The 20,874-nt window shown below is 37.2% G+C and overlaps 1 protein-coding gene across 4 annotated transcripts in view; it reads right to left on the bottom strand.

The window, feature by feature from the left end:
* LOC109079857 (NACHT, LRR and PYD domains-containing protein 12-like) overlaps window positions 1-20,874 on the bottom strand; it is an 83,876-nt gene that overhangs the window by 21,397 nt on the left and 41,605 nt on the right. For all 4 annotated transcript variants that reach the window (XM_042744992.1, XM_042744997.1, XM_042745002.1 and 1 more), the window contains 3 exons: window positions 14,942-15,115; window positions 2,683-2,856; window positions 1,906-2,073 (listed from right to left, as the gene is read on the bottom strand). In XM_042744992.1, the coding sequence (XP_042600926.1) occupies window positions 1,906-2,073; window positions 2,683-2,856; window positions 14,942-15,115 (516 nt within the window). The remainder of the gene's footprint in view (window positions 1-1,905; window positions 2,074-2,682; window positions 2,857-14,941; window positions 15,116-20,874) is intronic.

Raw genomic sequence — 20,874 nt, 5'->3', positions numbered from 1 at the left:
TGGTATATCTGATATTCCGATTCTGAAATATGTGCAAGTAAATATATTTGTTAGTTTAAACACTTTTATATCGACCATGTTAGTTAATCTATACCAGGTGATGGGCGCTGCCATGTTAGTTCGCGCTGAATCCGAGCTGTGGGATTTACAGCACGCAAATTCATCCTTTCCTCCCGAAACACGTTAAAGTAGGTCTCTGGTAAACTGGGAGAAGGGCAGAGTAAACTTTATAGTTACCTACACAATCTCTATATGATATCAATAAAAAACGTAGTCAGATTATATTTGTAAGGGTCATTATTGCCTTTTCCATAGACATCAGCGTGTATTTTACAAACTGCAAATGTATTTTTTTGCTAGTAATTATGTGTTTTTAAATATCTGAAACCTAAAATATGGTTGAAAACACTGAATATTTGTGATAATATATCCAGCGTTCAGCGTGTCTGATCTGGCTCTGCGCCAGCCAAAGCGCGAAAACAGATTTAAATTCAGCAGTTGATGACGTGACGCACTGAAAGTTCTAATCACACCGGTGCGATCGTACGCTTCAGGGACCAGCCAAGACTGATTACACCGGTGTGATCGTACGCGCTAAAGGGTTAATATGCAAAATGGTTAGCCAATCATAACAGTGGGTATTTACATTTCAGTCTTGAATGTGCCCAACCTATAAAAAACAGACTGTTCTGCTAACATATATATTGCTAACATTTTAAGTGTACCTCAGAGAACATAATAAAATAATAATAATAGTAATAAAATGCAGTTCCCCTTTAAAGGGGTCATAACATGAATTATTATTATGTTTCCTTGAGGTTCACTTACTTTATTCTGATCCTCTGTCTGAAATAATATGTTTAAGGGGGCAGCTCATTTAAGGCTTGTCAGTAAATTTCCACTGTTGTGATCACCTAATATAATTTACAGACAAAGCATCATAAAAACTGTTTACAACAAGTCTGTTGCACTTTGTGATGTAGCTGTTGTCAGGTTCAAAGCAGCTGGCTGCTCAATTTTTCAATTAAAGTTTCTTTGCGAACTCTCCATTACACCGTGCCTTATATAATCCTTCAAACAAAATTGCACTCATAAAAATAAATTTAACTGAACTAGGTTTTCTGAGTAACAAAAGGCTTAATAGTACAGGTGTGGCCAACTTCAGTCCTGGAGATCCACAGTTCTGAAGAGTTCTGCTCCAACCCCAATCTACCAGAAATCTACAGGCAGGTGAGTTTTTATCAGGGTTGGAGCAAAACTCTGCAGGACTGTGGTTCTCCAGGACCGAAGTTGGCCACCCCTGGCATAGTACACACATAGTACAGAGTACTAGAATTTAACAATTAGGTTTAACAAATTGTTGGACATTAAGAAGTCAATTAAAAATTGGTAGTTAACAGTTGTTAAACTTTACATGATTACTATGTGTATTATTACTACATTTGCTATATTAGAATTGCTGCGATGTATAGGTTAATCTAATTTCTTGCATACTCTCGTCATGCTGTAGCTACACTGGTTATTCCAGACTTTGCTTAAACTTTCTGCAATTTTTAAGCAGTTCCATATTGAAACTATAGAACTTATGGTGTAAGGGCTTTGGTTTGTTTTGTTTTGTTTAATAGCAGTTGGTTATGTAGTTTTGCAACATCACCTAGTTAAGTCTAATTAAGCATTGTAGTTTTGGTAATAAAATGCACTTGGGTTCTTTATACAGTATTTTGCCTTGCAAGCTGTTGGTTATGAAAAGACTGAATAGTTGTGTTTGTTTATCAGATGATTAAATGCAATTATCAGACACTGATCATCTCAAAATCTTATCTGAGCTACAGTCTCATTACTACAAAACACCTATTCATACACATATTTTAAAAAAAAAAAAATGAGTGCATTTGAAAATCAGACCTCAGTATGTTCAGTTGACAGTCTGACAGTCCAGCAGAGAGGAGCTTCACTCCAGAATCCTGAAGGTCATTGTTACTGAGGTCCAGCTCTCTCAGACAGGATTTTGATGATTGTAGAGCTGAAGACAAACTTTCACAACACTGACCAGTGAATCTACAACCTGCCAATCTGAACAAAACAAAGGATTCAGTAACCAGCACTGAGCATTTTAGATGTCTTCCTAATTAAACACACACTGATTCAACTCATCTGCTCATTATTATAGACTCTAAGACAGGGTTCCTCAAATCCGGTCCTGGAGGGCCACTGCCCAGCACAGTCAAACCCTGATCAAACTCACTTACCTGTGATTTCCTGGAGACCTTGATGAACTTTCTCATGTGTGTTTGACTAGGGTTTGATCTAAACTCTGCAGGGCATTGGCCCTCAAGGGCAAGATTTGAGGAATCCTGCTCTAAGACCACACATGGATGTGTCAGATAAGAGAGACATCAAAAATATGCAGTGTTGTGGGGGCTCCAGAACCAGGGTTGGGAACCACTGCTGTAGATGACAACAACATTAAAATTATGATCAATGCAGTGAATGCAAATACCACCAGCACTGATACAGATTATTGCACTGAAGGATAGTCTTGCTACCACCTGTCCCTTTCCTAGATCATTTGTTGCGTATTAATTAGCCTGTCATTAGTGCAAAAACAACTGCTTCACATTGTAGAACACTTAAGAACATCTAGCTTTTTCATGTTGTGTTAAAAGGGTGACTTATAAATACCTCAGTATGTTTAGTTGACAATGAAAACTCTTCAGTCCACCAGAGAGCAGTTTCACTCCTGAATCTTGCAGGTCATTGTTACTGAGGTCCAGACTTCTCAGATGAGAATTTGATGATTGGAGTGCTGAAGACAAACTTTCACAGTGATAATGAGAGAGACCACATCCAGCAAGTCTATAATGGAGAATGACATAGTGCAGGGGGTGTCAAATTCAGCTTCTGGAGGGCCACTGCCCTGCAGAGGTTAGCTCCAACCCTGATTAACACACTTGAACCAGCTTATCAAGGTCTTCAGAATTAAAGGGGTCATATGATGCAATTTCAAATTTTCCTTTCTCTTTGGAGTGTTACAAGCTCTTGGTGCATAAAGATCTGTGATGTTGCAAAGACTAAAGTCTCAAAAAAAGTGATATTCTATATAAAAGTTAACACCTCGTCCACCCCCCTCTGAAATGGCTCGTTCTAACACGCCCCCACATATCTACGTCAGTATGTGGGAAGATTTGCATAACGCCGCCCAGATGTTCATGCAAAGAAAGAAGGCATACCTTTTATTCTCGTTGTAGTATTGTTTGTTGTATTGTTGTTGCCGCCACCATTATGTCGTATAGACACTGTGTGTTTCACTGTGAAAGTGAAACTACTTTGTTTAGAGGACGATATCCGCTTCGTCATGCCTGGAGCTGATCCGTGCTAGTTGCTGAGGAAATACATCAGCTTTGCACTGTGGATCGCCGAATCAGCTTTCACTATTTTATGTTTTTGTCTCGTCGCTCCGGCCAGACAAGGCATCACAATATGTTAAGAAGTGTAACATTTCCATCACACGCTTGAGGCATTCGGCCAATCACAATGTGATGGATTGCTGGCCAATAATAGCACAGCTCGCTTTTCAGAGAGATGAGCCTTGTGAAAATCGACACATTTCAGAAGGTGGGGCATAGAGGAGAAACCTTTTTTAACCTTAAACCACATAAACACTTTTCATTACAACAAATACGCAAAATAATATTATTTCTAGCAGCATCATATGACCCCTTTAATAGAAACTTCCAGGCAGGTGTTTTGGAGCTGGATGGACCTACACTTTGCAGGGGCCCTCTAGGACCGGAGTTTGGAATTTTTTTGTATTCTGTACATGGAAATGAAAAGTAGAATTGTGACAATACACAGCCCATAATTCTGCCTTACACACAAAACCAAATATGACAATAAATTAAAGACAGAATCATTTGCAAAAAAAACTGTCTTAACCTTCCAAGTTCTGGGAATACGCCAACGTGTTCAGTTGAATTTTCTACTTGATAATGGCAAAAAGAACTTAAAATGCTCCATCATTTTTGGTCGTATAGATAAAGAGTAATACTCAATTTAAATCTGAAAAGTGTCTACTTTTATTGTATACATAAAAACTAATATTGTGCATTTGTAAGATTAAGAAAAGAAACGGTGTGCTTTCGGCTGTCTCTGTGAACTCCTTTCTGAAACACGTCACAAAAATGAACCAAAACTCAAAATGAGATATATGTCTATAGAAAACAAAGTGTCTACTTTTAAGTGAAATAAGTCATATCAAAAACAAATATTCTCTGTTAATCCGTATAAAACCAACAAAAAGTACAGTCTTTCCCGTCTGAACTTATTATCTGTAATGTGGTCACACCCAAGTGCAGCACAGGCTAATCATACGGTAATCATCCACATGAGCCACTCAAACATGTAAACGGACACATCTCCTTTATAAAACAAAGCATTAAGTTTCAACTAGTTCATCTAGGCTATTTTTTGTTTTTCCCAGAAGATGTGACGTGAAGAATAAACCTTGTATTTACCTCAGAAGAAGACTGCGATGAGACGTGCATCTTGATGCAGTGGAGTAGATTGTTTCTGATGAGTAAGTAATTTTTCTCATTTGCATTAGCAAATGTGTTATTGTGACTTAACTTGTAAACATTTTAATAGTTGGACTTTTTCCAAACTATAATTCCAGGTTTAATAAATCAAGTGTAACATTTTGAAATATGATTCATTGCATCTTTATGTCATATGACATTTTTATGCTCTATATAATATAAAACAATGCACTGTAACATGATGAATGTTAAAGTTTAAGAATATTTAGATCAATGTTTAGGCTACACTGTGTAACACTGTAAGCAAATATATTTGCTCAAAAGTAGATTTTTATATCATGCTTAATAATAATTAGTTTCCCATATATAAATATTGTTTTTGTACTGTATGATAGTACATATAATGCATGTGTGTGATAACTATAAAATCTTTTTGTGTGTATGTGTGTGTGTGATTGCTAATGTAATAATATAGTTGCTCCTGATATCTGTCCTATTCTCACACCACATGGACTTTTGTTTTCAGTCAATACCGTTTTCCCTTAGTTTGTTGTCATGGACACTCATTAGTTTCAGCTGTGCACTAATTCATCATCTCATTATCACTACTATTTAACCCTCTGGAGTCTAAGGGTATTTTTGGGGCCTGGAGAAGTTTTGTCATGCCCTGACATTTGTGCTTTTTTCAGTTTCTTATAAATATCTAAATGGCTAAAGTCTAATCTCACTGTAATCAGCACAAACTGGGCTATAATAATATGTGAGCAGCATGTATGTACATGATTGTGTTTTTGAGAAAAAAAATTTTATGCGTGGGTAGTGAAAAACTAAAAATGTTAAATCACTTGAATAAGGCAATAAAACCCATATAGAAGAAAATTGGTTCCCAGGAATTTGGAGAACTGGAGCTTGTAGCCTAGAATTTTTTTTTTCTAAATGATGTGAAATCATCTTGTTTACTCACTTACAGAAAACAATATATTGATTTAAATTTTCTAAGACACTTTTTGTTGGGTAAAAGTCATATGCGAGTAGGCGTCAACTATCATGAATTCACACCTGAGAAGAAAAAGGCCTGCATAATGAGCTGCATAATGAGCCATTCAGTCAGCTGTGTCACTGAGAGGGGTGAGTTACAAGAAAGAATGTGAGGACAAAATAAATGTATATAATTTTATGTTTGTAGTTTATTTAGAATATATTTAATTATCCCACAACATAATTTAATACTCACTTGTGAGTGCAGTTAAACAGTTTATTAGGAACAATCAAAGCTGACTTTCAAACTTAATTTTTTTGCATCATTACTCCAGTCACACAATCCTTCAGAAATCCTTTTAACAATCTTATTTTCTACTAAAAAAAACATTTATTGTAAATATAAATATAATTATTATTATTATTATTATTATTATTATTATTAATGTTGAAAAGAGCTGAGAATCTTTTTTTTAGGTTTTTTAGGGGGGATAAATTGAAAGAACAGCAATGATTGTTACATTTGTTACAGTTACATTTATTGTTACAATTTATATTATGTACATCAAGCTTTTGAATGGTATAGTAGTGTATATTGTTATTGAAACTTCATAATATTTCACTTGATTATACATTTAGTCAGGAATTATAGTTTGGAAAAGAGTCTAACTAGTAAAATGTTTACACGTTATGTGAAAAACTAGTACAAGTATATAAATAAATAAAAAGAGACTTACTCGTGTTTATGATCTCTGCTGAATAAAGTGCTTCATTCTTTTTTCTGAGGAAATCCAAATCTCAAATCCTCAACCACATCACATCTTTTTGGGGTGAATTATGTCTTATTCCTCTCATCGCGAAGCAAACAGTAAAATAATAAAAACTTGAAGAACAATCTCGCTGCATTGTCTTCTGTTGTGTGGGCGTATTCAAAAGCAGCACGCTTCAGTGAAACATTTGAATCTCAAAAGCGCGCTCTGCGTGGGGGCGTGGTCGCATTAGAAGATAATGAAGGAAGACGTGAAAAACGGACATCGGGTTGTTTTCATATGGATTACTTTATCACAGAATATTTGTTTTCAGCAGCACTCGTTTAGTTTAAAAGTAGACATGTCAGGCTTTCTATAGATATCTCTCTCATGTCTCTTCGTTGAGTATTCACTGAGTTACAGTTCATTTTAATGACGCATTTGTATCTGAAGGATCAGCGCAGACAAAGGCTGCAGACAGCACTTCTTGTTTGTTATCTTTATTTTATAAGTGCACAAAGTTTTGTTGTTATTATGTCTGTATACAAAAAAAAGTAGATCCTTTACAGATTCGATTGATGTATTGCTCTTCTCTGTACGATCAAAACTGAAAGTGTAATTTAAGTTCTTTTCGGGGTTATCAGGAGAAAATACCCCAAAACGCGTATACGCGTTAATCGACTCCAGAGGGTTAAGTCATGTTTTGTTTGAGTTTCATTGTTGGGTTTTGTATGTATTATGGTTTTGTCACTTATTTGCTCATTGTTGGATTTACCCTGTTCGGATTATTAAAGATGGTCATTTCATCTTCATACTTGTCATTGTGTGCTTCACAGCCACATTGTTACAGTAGACCCAACCTAGTTTAGATAAGCGGCATGTTTGTTGAAGCATTTTTGTTTCATTTTTCATGAGTATGTGTTTTGGTATTGTGTGTTTTGTTTCTTTCTGCATTATGGACCACTTGGAAGCAGTTAAACTGTTATGCCTTGAGCAGAAGGACTACTTCCTCAAGAAAAATTTGGAGAAGTTTCTCAGCCTCGTGCCAGTAGCATCATTCCTGGATGACTGTCTCTGCAGCTTCCTGCATGCTAGCCTCAACACCGTCACCAGAGTCCAGCTGTCCGGGAAAGGCCTTTGAGGGAGCTTTTAACCGAATATGTAGAGTGGGTGTAATCTTGGAGAGGATGTTACCCTGACCCCAGTGCTTCTACCTGAATCTGTCAGTTTGGTTCCATCTGTAATGGCCCTGCCCAGCCTCCCTCTCCCACCGCCTCTCCAAACCACTTCTAATGATTTTGTATGTTTCCTGAGTATCTGTTTGTCCCTGCAATCTCTTCTCCAGTTCCCAGCCAGTCCTGCCAACCAGTCATCCTCACCTCCCATCAGTCCCTCAGTGCCTCCTCTCTTTGGCGTGGTGTCATCTCGGGCCTGCTGGGAGCTACCTCCTTCTGGACATGGGGCACACTGTACCACCTCGACCTGGCACCCCAGCTCCAGCTCCTCCCTCCCTTGATTCCAGTGTGGACCATTGGACATTTTGACTTTCCAGGATCTCTCAATTCGTAGGCTTCACCTGGTTCAGACCTCGCCATGCCTTAGTTGGGGACTTGCGGGCAATCCGCTACTCTCCGGCCCTCCACCCCTTCAGCTTCAGCTCACTCCACCCTCCCTCTGGCTCCACCTCCACCCTCGGTCGCTCTAGTTCACGCTCTGCCCTCCGGATCCCCACCTTCATCTTGCTGCAGCTCCGTCACAGCCGCCCATGTCATCGGCATCACATCACTTCCTTGGCTCTACGTCTGCACGGTGGGCTCCACCTGACAAGTCATTGTTGCCTGTGCTCGTCACCATGGCGCCATTATCACCTCCGCCATCATGGCTCCTCCCTCCAGCAATGCTGGTGTGTGGCGCAATCTTGGCTGTTGTCTGGATCATCTGCCACCAGTCTCTGCTTAAGGATATCCACTGGTTGTCACCTTCATCATCACCACCCTGGATTTTTTGGTTCTGCAATCTACCGGTCGTCTGTCCTCTGCCAAAGCCTCCCTCTGCCTTCCTCTGCCTGTGTGTGCCATCCCTTCCCCATCTCCTTATCACCATGATGTGAGGACATACTATCCGGGAGGGGGCATTTTGTCGCACTCTCACACAACATGGACTTTTGTTTTCAGTCTACTATTTTACTAAACTTAGTTAGTTTGTTGTCATGGACACTCAGTTTCAGCTGTACACTAATCTATCATCTCATTATCTCTATTACTTGCATCCTGTTTTGTTTGAGGTTTACTGTTGGGTCTCGTATGTGCTATGGCTGTGTTGCTTTTTTGCTCATTGGTGGATTTACCGGTGGATTTACCCTGTTCGTATTATTAGAGACTGTCATTTGAACTTCATCCTCATCATTGTGTGTTTCACAACCACATTGTTACAAACCTGCTTACTTTCACATTAGTCTCTTCAAAATGTTTTTCACTGTGAGCACTGTACCAACATCAGCAAGCTTTTCAACTACACTGGGCTGATTTTCTACGTTAATATGGTAAAATAAGCTCCATTGCTGACAACTAATGGTGGGGCTTTTTTTCTTCAGTGCATGGATAGAAGCAGCAATCACCTTGGAAATACCAGGTATGGTTTACTTGTTTAAACAGTTGAACAGGATCTGTTTCCAGGAATGCCACAAAGGTGTGTGACTGTTCAAGTCTCTCTGTTTAGATCAGTGTGCTCAATAATGTGCCCACCTTCATTATGTATATTTTGATTATATTGTTGTAAATAAAATAAAACATTAATAATAATAATAAAAAAAAAAACATTATTTTAATCTCCTCACATTTTTTCTTACCTGCCTCACAGTCATACTGAAGGGCCATTAGGGGAGGGCCCTTTGTCTCTAAGATGTGAATTACATCAATATTCATGGCCATTGTCACTCCCTTGCATATGGTTTTTCTAACACAAAACATCTCTTACACAATTTAAATCAATATATTGTTTTCTGTGAGTGAATAGGCAGGATGATTTGTAGCAAAAACTCTATTCTACCACATTCAGTAGTCCAAGGTCTTGTGAACAAATGTTTAGTATGTGTTTTATGGCCTTATTTCAGTGATTACAAACAATGAATACAAACCTGTACATATGCGTTGATTACATATTATTGTAACCCAGTTTTTGCAGAATATAGTGTAATCAGACTTTAGCCATTAATATGTTTAGAAGACACTGAAAAAAGCAGCAATGTCAGGGCATGTCAAAATTTCTCTACAACCCAAAAAAAACCTTAGAATCCAAAGCTGAAAATATAAAATAATGTTAGACACATACAAAAATGGTATTATCACCAGCAACATACTGACATACCCTTAAAATACTACAAATAATATTTTAATTTTCCCTTGCACAGTGCTGATTCATATGTTTTTAACACAGGTATTCATTGGATCTCTCATACGGAAAAGTTTACTCTTTATCTTTGTTTTTTAATGCAGCTAAAATGCCCTGAAACCTGCAGATTCTGATTTCTATGATATTTATAAGATCTCCATAAAATTTGCATAACTGACTGCAGTTGAAACCAAAATGATCATGTGATTAAAATAACAGTATTGTTTCCTTCAACTGTTTTTGACTGAAGGAGTGACATTCTAGTGTGTATGTGGTTCAGATGACCTTTACTCACCCCAAAGGGTAAAGCCCATAAAGTGGGAACTCTGGAGAAAGCAGGAATATTTGTGACTTGTAATGTGGTCATTTGGAACACACTGGGCAAAAAGTACAATGAAAGACAATACAGTGTGGTGCCCAAGAACCCATTAGATGTCCTTATGACAGGATCTTCTAATTTATTGTTGTTAAATTTTGCTGTTTCTTCACTGGACCCTGGAGGTACAGATGGCATCCAGAATAAGTATTTTACTGCCATGGGTACTGTCACCACATCTGCAGCAAATGCATTTGTAGCTTTTGACCGCTAATTGGAGTGTTAACCAAACACTTCTACAAGTTATCAGACAAACACATAAAAGCCATTTTAACAAGTACCAATCAGCTTTGCTTTGCTATTGGGCTACACTATAACAAATTGCTGTAGTTTTTACAACAAATTTGACAGAATATTGATGTTTTCACAATTTACAAGACATAGCTGTAGTTCACAATGCATTATGGGTTAAATTATGTTTTATAGCTGTTAATAGCCCTAGTAAAAAAAATGACAAAAATACAAAAAAAAATGAAATACATTTATTTTGTGTTACGTATACTACAAATACATTTACATATTTATGTGTTTAATAGAAATACCCTGCAATTGTAATTTTGGTATACTAAACTGTTATACTTCCAATCTGCTAAATTGGAAAAACTAATTTTCTGCTTAATGCACATTAATTGTGTGGGAGTAGTGCTGAGGTCCAACTAAAGATATACTTAAGTATACAGTCGTGGCCAAAAATATTGGCCCCCTTGGTAAATATGATCAAAAAAGGCTGTGAAAATTCATCTTCACATGTTTTTCTTTAACCCTTTTATTTAAAACATTCACACAAATGTATTCTTTCATTGGATAATAAGAATTTAAAATGGCGGGAAATATCATTATGAAATAAATGTTTTTCTCTAATACACATTGGCCACAATCAATGGCCCCCTTTTATTCAATACTTTTTGAAAAACCTCCATTTGCCAGTTTAACGGGTCTAAATTTTCTCCTATAATGCCTGATGAGGTTAGAGAACACCTGACAAGAGATCAGAAACCATTCCTTCATCCAGAATCACTCCAGACCCTTTAGATTCCCAGCTCCATGTTGGTGCCTTCTCCTCTTCAGTTCACTCCGCTCATTTTCCGTAGCGTTCAGGTCAGAGGACTGGAATGGCTATAGCAGAAGCTTAGTTTTGAGCTCAGTGACCGATTTCTGTGTTGTTTTTGAGGTTTGCGTTTGGGTTATTGTACGGTTGGAAGATCCAAACATGGCCCATTATAAGATTTCTAACAGAGTCAGTCACTTACTGATTTTTTATCTTTTGGTATTTGATAGAATCCAAGATTCCATGTATCTAAACATGATGTCCAGGACCTCCAGCAGAAATATAGGCCCACAACATCAAAAATACAGTAGTATATTTCATTGTACACATGGGGTACTTTTTTTTTCTTTGTGTTCACCAAACCCATCTTGAGTGTTTGCTGCTAAAAAGCTAATTTTTTAGTTTTATCTGATCATAGAAGACATTATCATTTAAAGTTCCATTCATGGCTGATAACTGACTATGCTTTAGTTTGTTTTTGAATGAGCTAGGATAATTTTTCTTGTAACCCTCCCAAACAACATGTGTTGATGTAGGTTCTGTTTGACAATTTTTTTAAAGGTTTTCTCAACCAGAGACTCAACTATTTTCTGCAATTCTCTGGCTGTGACCCTTGGAGAGTCTTTAGCTACTCAAACTCTCCTTCTCACCACACATTAGGATGATATAGACACACGTCCTCTTCCACGCAGTTTTTGCAACATTTTCTGTTGGTTAGAAATTCTTAATTATTGCCCTGATGGTGGAAATGGGAATTTTCACTGCTCTAGCTCTTTTCTTATAGCCACTTCACTAATTTGTGAAGCTCAATTATCTTTTGCTGCACATCAGAAATATATTCTTTGGTTTTTTCTCATTGGGATGGATGATTAAGGGAATTTGGGCTTTGTTTTCCCTCCTCTATATATTTCTGTGAAACAGGAAGCCAGAGCTGGATGATTTCATGTTTATAATCATGCTGGAGTGCTCAAAATTGTGAATATGAATGGGAATATACTTCAGAGATATTTTACTCATAAGAATTTACAGGGGTGCCAATAATTGTGACCAACAAGTATTTGAGAAAAAAACATTCATTTCATAATGATATTTCTCCTCCATATTAAATTCTTATTATCCAATGAAAGGATACATTTTTGTGAATTTTTTAAATAAAAGACCAAAAGGATTAACAATGCAGATGCATTTTCACAGCCTTTTTTGATCATATTTACCAAGGGGGCCAATATTTTTGCAAGTACACGTCAGGTACACTTTAAATATCTTGCATTTAAAGATCATACAATCCTTATTAACAGTGATATTAAAACACATTTTATGCATAATAATAAGAAATATGCATTGTGCAATAGAGAAATACTCCAAATAAAGTATGTGCCATCTAGATGGCTGCAGCATGGGGACAACAAACCAAGATGGCTAAATGGTCCCGAACTACAGTTACTAAGTTCCTCAGTGGGGGAGACACAGCTGTTGGGAGTGAAGGAAAAAAATGGTGATAAGCTGGGAACAATAGGGACTTTGATTCTTCTTGTGTGTGTTTGTGTGGAGAAAAGCTGGATAAGTTTTTTTTTCCTCTGTTGTTGCTTTTGGAGTTGATGATTTTAAAAAAAAGAGAGAAACTTGTAGCTTGACCTCAGCTTGGACTCAATTTGTTAAGCAACCCACACTTTGGTGATACCCTACCTCTCACAATGCCACAGTGTAAATGAGTATGTACATAATCTGAGAATTTGTTTTCCATTTAAATTGTTTCATTTGAAAGTAGACATTTCACTCTCTATAGCTATATTTTTAATGTCTGTAAGGCAAATGTAGGCTACACACAGAGCTTCGCGCTCAAGTTCCCCGACCGAGGCGGCAGAAAGCGCATCCTGTTTGCTTTCATTATTTTACAAAAGCCCAGTATTGTGCTCACACAAATACACACACAAATAAATGTAGATTCTTTACAGATTCGAAAGATGTATTACATTTTTCTGTATGACCAAAAATTCCGGAGTATTTTAAGATCAAGTAAGCGCACCAGCACCTTCATCTGTCCTGCAGTGAACTACTGTTCAGCTTCCACACTCAGCAAAGACACTTGAACAGCGCACAAATTACACCGAAGTACAACAGTTAACGTACCTTACGGTGTTCGGGAGTGCACACAAAGGGTTTAAGAACTGGATTTTGAATCGATTCCGTCTTGTAAACTCAATTAAATTATCACACGACCTCTGTGTTTGTCAAAAACAGTAGGTAATTTGGCCGGGGAATTTTATGGGGGTGGTGAGAGAAAAACACAGACATCCTGGATTCGGAAGGCAATTAAATCACTGACTACCCCCTATAAATGGTGAAAATCACTTACGTCCCCCTGAGAAACAATTACCGTCCAAATAGGGCTATAGAAAACAATATCTTTAATATGGTTTAACTTTTCTAAGACGGGGGGAGTGTCAAAGGCCATGAATATTGATGTAATTCACACCTCAGAGACAAATACACTCCCCTAATGGGTCTATTAGTGTGGAATGTGACTGTGGTAAGAAAGAATGTGAGGAGATTAAAATAATGAGTTTTTTGATTGTATCTACAAAGCAATATAATCAAAATGTACATAATGAAGGTCAAAGACACATTATTGAGCACAATGATATAGACACAGAGACTTGAATACTCTCACCTTTGTGCCATTGCTGGAAACATCCTGTTTTTGTTGAAAAAAATAAACCAAACTTGGTATCTCCAAGGTGTTTGCTGCTTGTTTCAATGAACTGAACAGAAAACTTGATTTTGTAGTCATAGATGCACACATGCTTTGTATGTACTATCATACAGTACAAAAATATAATTTTATATCTGAGAATCTTAGATATTTATTAGATAGATAAGCTTGTTATAAACATATATTTTGGAGCAATCATTCATGAACAGATTATTTCACAGTAAAAACTGGTCTAAACATTCTTACAATATAACAGAAAACATGGTACAGTGTAAACACTCATACTTTTATATAATATTGTTTTCTATTTTATAGCATAAATACATCCTTGCCTCATATGACATTAGATGCAGTGAATCATATTTCAAAATGTTGCACTTGATTTCACACATTTTAGTCTAGAATTATAGTTTGGTTAAAGTCCAACTAGTAAAATGTGTATAAGCATAACATGTCAGCTAATGCAAATAAGAAAAATGACTAACTCATCAGAAACCTCAGCTGGATCAAACTGCATGTCGCATCAAATTCTTCTTCTGAGGTAAATACAAGGCTTATTCTTCACAGCGAATCTTCTTCCAAAAACGAAAAGTAGCCTAGATGTTGTTGATGCTTTGTTTATCGAGGTGATTTGGCCTTTCACATGTTCCCGTGGCTCACATGGATGATTACCACATGAATAGCCAGCACAGCATGTGGATGTGACCACATTACAGATAACAAGCTCAGATGAGAAAAACTGTACCTTGAATAGCTTTCATATGGATTACTTTATCAGATAATTTTTTTTTCAATATTAATTACTTCATTTAAATGTAGACACTTTAGTAGACAAGCTTTCTATAGACATCGCTCATGTCTGTGTGTCAAGTTTTCATGAGTTTTGGTTTATTATTGTGACGCATTTCAAAAAGGAAGTTCACAAACACCCTGTGAAAGCGCCCCATTTTTTAAAATTAGTATTATTATTCTTATCTATATGACCAAAAATGACAGAGCATTATAAGTTCTTTTTGCCTTTATCTGGAAAAAATACAACTGAATACGACAGCATGTTCACCAACCTCAGAGAGCTAAACAATTATGCACCTAAACAGCACCTATTCTTTAATATATTTCAACATAGTGAATTAGTTGATATGAAAGTCATACCTCAATATTTTCAGTTGACAATGTGAACTCTTTAATCCAGTAGAGAGCAATTTCAATCCTGAATCCTGCAGGTTATTGTTACTTAGGTCCAGCTCTCTCAGATGGGAGTTTGATGATTGGAGTGCTGAAGACAAATTTTCACAGCACTGATCAGAGAGACGACATCCAGCAAGTCTGTAAGGAGATGGATTTGTTAAGACATGTTTTCTGAGCATGACTATGAAATATATTTTTTATTTACTTTTATGCATTTGTCAGACATATATCTAAAGCAAACTCTCTAGATATGTGTAACTCTTGGTGTTGTAAGTGACAAGTGCTACTGTTTGAACTATTAATCACGTTTCAATAATATCCATTGTGACAAATGTGTCTGAACACAAATCATGTCTGATCAAGTTGACATCTAAAAACCCAGAGGTGTAAAAATTACTCAAAAATTTTACTCAAGTGAAAGTACAGTTACTTAGTGAAAATTTTACTCAATTAAAAGTACAAGTATCTGGCCAAAAACATACCTAAGTAAAAGTAAAAAAGTACAACTTTAAATTGTACTCAAGTATTAAAAAATTACTTTTTTTTTCTAACAGATATACAGAAGTTTTGTTAAAGGGGAAAAAAAGAAACAAAATGCACAGGTCAAACACAAGTGCAACAACATTTAAAATGCAGCACAGTGGAACACACACACACACAAATGCAGGGAAAGGGATTAAAAGGTCTATCTATCCTTTCCAGGCTCGTGCCATTCAATAAATATATTTATTTTAATTTATCAGATGAACACAAAGTGTTATTCTTAAGAGAAAAGATAAATACAAAAAAATACAAATACCAATATTTTAAACTTGACCATCGTGTTCACTTTGTGTGGTTTCTGAAGTGGTCCTGTCCCTTTATACTATACAGACTAAAAATCTTTTCCTGTGTTCATCTGAAGAAAAAAAGTCATAAACATCTGGGATGACATGAGGTTGAGTAAATGATGAGAGAATTTTCATTTTTGGGTGAACTACTCCTTTGAATAGCAAGATATGATGCAGAGACTAAAACATATTCCAGACAGAACACAAATAAAAGTGTTGCATTAATGAGGAGAGTCATAGAATTAAAACATACTGTACAACATTAACACTTTGAAAGGCCACTTTTTGTGCTGTCTATTCAACATCACTGTGTAAGAATAATTCAAATTTTAATTGTTTATTTGAGGTACTTAGAGTTTTTTCTCAGCAAATATTGATAAATAATTATTTGTGACTGATTAGATTAATTAATAAGCAAATCATATAATTATTAAGATTACAAAAAAAACAAAACATAAGCAAATCTTAATTGCTGCTCAATTTATCATATAATGACATAATATCCACTACCGTGTGAAGAAAATCACTAAACATATATTACAACTTATTTAACATAAAATGTTCATTTTAACACTTTTTTTGGAGATCTTTAACATTAAAAAAAAAAAAAATTATATATATAAGCATTAACACAAAAATATTAATTGTATTTAAATTCTCTTGTGCATTCAGCTAATATATTACACAGCTAAAGGTTCTATCAAAACAGTAAGAATAGTGAATAAACTTTTTTCTGGGGGGAATCGCAACTTTGCTACCTCAATATGCTTCCTCAGATTTGATAGTGAATTCAGCAGAAACAGTAGAAACAATCAGATCAACAAGAGAACAACAACGGTATACAAGTGCTATGACAAGTCTCAGTTAGTCTAGTACAGAACACGTAGCCAGGGTTTTTATTTATTTTATTTTTTATTTGAATATGATAAGACAAGAAAAAGAAAAGGTAAGTACTAGTGTTAGTTGGTTAAGTGCAGGCGAAAAAGATGAGTCTTTAGATGTTTTTTGAAAATGAGTAAAGACTCAGCTGTTCTAATTGAGATCGGGGGGTCATACCACCAGCTGGGAGCAGTCCAGAAAAAAAGTCTGTGAGAGTGATTTTGAACCTCTTTGGGATGGCACCTCAGGGGCGTCGTTCACTTGCAGAGTGCAAACTTCTGGAGGGCGCATAAGATTGAACTAATGAGCTTAGGTATGTTGGCGCCGTGCCAGTGGTCGCATCAATATATATATTAAAAATATATTAAAATATCTGGGGTAAGATTTCTATTTCAAGTAACCTGATGAGGAGAGGAGTAACATGAGCTGTTTTTGGCTCATTGAAGACAACCCCTCGCTGCTGCATTCTGGATCAGTTGTAGAGGCTTGATAGTACATGCAGGAAAGCCCGCCAGGAGAGCATTACAATAGTCCAGTCTGGAGAGAACAAGAGCTTGGACAAGAAGTTGGGTGGCTTGCTCTGACAGGAAGGGTCTAATCTTCCTAATGTTGTATAAGGCAAATCTGCAGGACCGGGTTGTTGTAGCAATATGGTCTGTGCAGCTTAACTGATGATCCATCACAACTCCTAGGTTTCTGGCTGTCCTGGAAGGAGTTATGGTTGACGAACCCAGCTGTACAGAGAAGTTGTGATGAAACGATGGGTTAGCTGGAACCACCAGCAGTTCAGTCTTAGTAAGGATGAGCTGAAGGTGATGGTCATTCATCCAGTTAGAAATGTCACTCAGACAGGCTGAAATGCGAGCAACTACCGTCGGGTCATCTGGTTGGAATGAGAAGTAGAGTTGAGTGTCATCAGCGTAGCAGTGATAGGAAAAGCCGTGCTTCTGAATAACAGATCCTAATGATGTCATGTAGATGGAGAAGAGAAGGGGTCCAAGTACTGAGCCTTGAGGAACCCCAGTAGCAAGTTGTTGTGACTTAGAAACTTCACCCCTCCAAGACACCATGAAGGATCTATCAGAAAGGTAGGAGTTAAGCCACTGGAGAGTGCGGTTCAAGAGATGCCCATCTTTCTGAGGGTGGACAGGAGAATCTGGTGATTAACAGTGTCAAAAGCAGCAGACAGGTCCAGCAAAATGAGTACTGAGGATTTTGAAGCTGCTCTTGCCAGTCGCAGGGTTTTAGTAACCGAGAGCAGGGCAGTCTCAGTTGAGTGGCCGCTTTTGAAGCCAGATTGTTTGCTGTCCAGGAGGTTGTTCTGTACAAGAAACATAGAGAGCTGGTGGAACACAGCTCGTTCAAGTGTCTTTGCAATGAATGGAAGAAGGGATACCGGTCTGTAGTTTTCTAGAAGTGCTGGATTTAGAGATGGTTTTTTCAGCAGTGGGCTTACCCGAGCCTGCTTAAATGCTGAGGGAAATGTTCCAGAGTGAAGAGAGGAGTTGATAATGTGAGTAACTGAAGGTATGACTGAAGAAGAAATCGCTTGAAGGAGATGAGTGGGGATCGGATCAAGTGGGCAAGTAGTAGGATGACTGGACGGGATAAGTTTGGAAACGTCCGTCTCTGAGAGTGGAAAGAAGGAGGAGAGAGAGAGTGCATTAGTCATTGTGAAGTTATCCTCAGTCTGTGGTGTGGAGAATTGGTCACTGATGGTTCTTGTCTAATTTGTGAAGAAAACTGCAAAGTCTTCAGCTGTAAGAGTCGATGGAGGAGGAGGTGGAGGCGGATTAAGAAGAGAAGGGAAGGTTTTGAAGAGTGTCCAAGCGTCAGAACAGTTGTTAATTTTGTCGTGGTAGTATGCTGTTTTAGCAGTGAAGACGTTTGCAGAGAACGAAGAGAGGAGAGACTGATACACACTGAGGTCGGTGGAGTTTCTTGATTTATGCCATTTCCTCTCTGCAGCCCTGAGTTTAGAGCGATGTTCACGGAGAACATCGGACAGCCAGGGGGCAGATGGGGTGGTGCGTGTTGGTCTAGACGACAGTGGGCAAAAGTTGTCCAACCAAGAGTTTAGAGTGGAGCAAAAAGTGTCCGTAGCACTGTTCGTGTCCAGAGCTGAAAACTGCGAGAGTGAAGGAAGTGAGGATGAAACCACAGAGGATAGGCGAGATGGAGAGAGTGAGCGTAGGTTCCGTCGAAAGGTGACCTGCGTTGGAGCGTGTGCCGCTCCAAGTGCTAGGTTAGCAGTAATGAGGAAGTGGTCCACTGAGCACGTAATAAAAAAAAGAGTTGTCCACTGAGCAACAGCTCAGTGGATACTTGATGAAAGTCAAAGCACCAGCAGGTCAAATAAAAAAACCTTGATGAAACTTGATGAAAGTCACAACTGAAATAGAAATGTGTGTGCTTGATGCGTGAAAACAATGATCATTGGTTCTCACATCAAGCACGGACATTTGAACTTCTGTTTACCATGTTTATTTTGCATAGGATAAAATAAATATGTAATGTACTTTTTAAGATTAAATAAAATTAAAGTAAAAAGTAAAGTAAAGTAAAAAAGTACAGTTTTTTCTCCAGAAATGTAATCAAGTAAAAGTACGAGTAACCAGTTTAAATTGTACTTGAACAAAATACAAATCCCCCAAAATAATACTTAAGTAATCAAGTAAAATTACTCAAATATTTTACACCTCTGTAAAAACCATAACAGAAGCACAAGAGGTAAAATCTGATTCTCGGGAGAGAAAGAAAGATGCCGCTGTAGAGCTCTGACGCAACCCGATTGAACTCTGAGAAATTTTAATTTAATTATCCTTTTATATGCCAGCAAGCTTATCAGCAGGGCTGATTTATTTTTTGAGAATGTCTAGAATATTATAATGGAGGCCTGCACCTCAGCCGACAAAATTAAGCTGAACTTGTTAATGGCAATGGAAAAGATGACAGAAAATATTATGTGTGCTAAACGCTAAAATTAGTATGATCCTGGAAGCAATACGTGACCTAACAGTTAAATTTCAAATGATGAGTCAGCGAATTGGTGATCCGGAAGAGAGGATTGCTGCTGAGACCCTGATTTCATCCGTAGATGTAAAAACAGTGACTTTGGAGAAACAAGTGCATGACTTGGAGGACCACATCAACGACCTGGAAAATGGTGGACATAGATGCAATGTTCAAATTATCAGACTGCCTTAAGGGGTTGAGGGCTCGGACCTGGTTAAATTCTTTAAAAAGTGGATTCCTGATCATCTTCAGATTAATGCTAAAGCTGGGCGTATCAGGTATGATAGGGCGCATCAGCAGCAAGACGCATCAGATAGCGATAAATCACCAAGGGTCTTTTTCTTTAATGACTTTTTGGCGGTACTGATAAAGAAACGGAAGGTGTTTGATCAAGTGTAGGTGAAAGGTTTGTTCAGGTGGAATCGCCGCCTTTTACTCATGACTATACTTATGAAACTGATAACCACTTATTCAGTGAGTGAAATGCATTGGCTAGCAATGTACAATGTTAAAACATAAGCGGCATGAAAATACAGGCATTATATAGTGGATAAATTTGACCCGCTGGTGCTTATGTAAATGCCCTGTTTTTTTGATCTGGTTTTATCTAAACAATTTTTAACACCAGGGCATTGTAAATTACACAATTTTAGTAAAAGTCAATGACTGGGAGACTTGAATGTTTTATTGAAAATCTGTAATGTACATTTGAAAAACAGCCACAGTTAAAATTTACCCTGGGGATCAAATAATTATTTTACTCTAACCTTTTTTCTAACCTTTATATAATGTTTTTTTTTTCTGGATTTTTTTGGTTGGCATTCTGTTTCTATACATTAAAATAAACCTACCATAAAAATTACAGACCCTTAATTTCTTTGTAAATGGGCAAACTTAGAGAGGGGAAAATATTTATTTGATCCCCTGCTGATTTTGTATGTATGTATGTGTCACGGTAGATCCAAGGAAGAGGAAGGTAATCCACATAAATCTTTTTAATTAGAACCCACATGATACACAAACGTTAAATACTCAGGTTTCAACAAACACATGTGACACTAAACAATATCCGACAGCAAACTAAACAGAGAGAAGACTTTAAATAGGGCAGATAACGAGGGGTAAACAGCGGTGATAGGAGTTAAATAATAATGAACTAATAAGCTAAAATGA

Source organism: Cyprinus carpio, chromosome A4 (genome assembly GCF_018340385.1).
Source record: "Cyprinus carpio isolate SPL01 chromosome A4, ASM1834038v1, whole genome shotgun sequence".
Taxonomy (NCBI): domain Eukaryota; kingdom Metazoa; phylum Chordata; class Actinopteri; order Cypriniformes; family Cyprinidae; genus Cyprinus; species Cyprinus carpio.
This window is presented reverse-complemented; position numbering and strand designations above follow the sequence as displayed.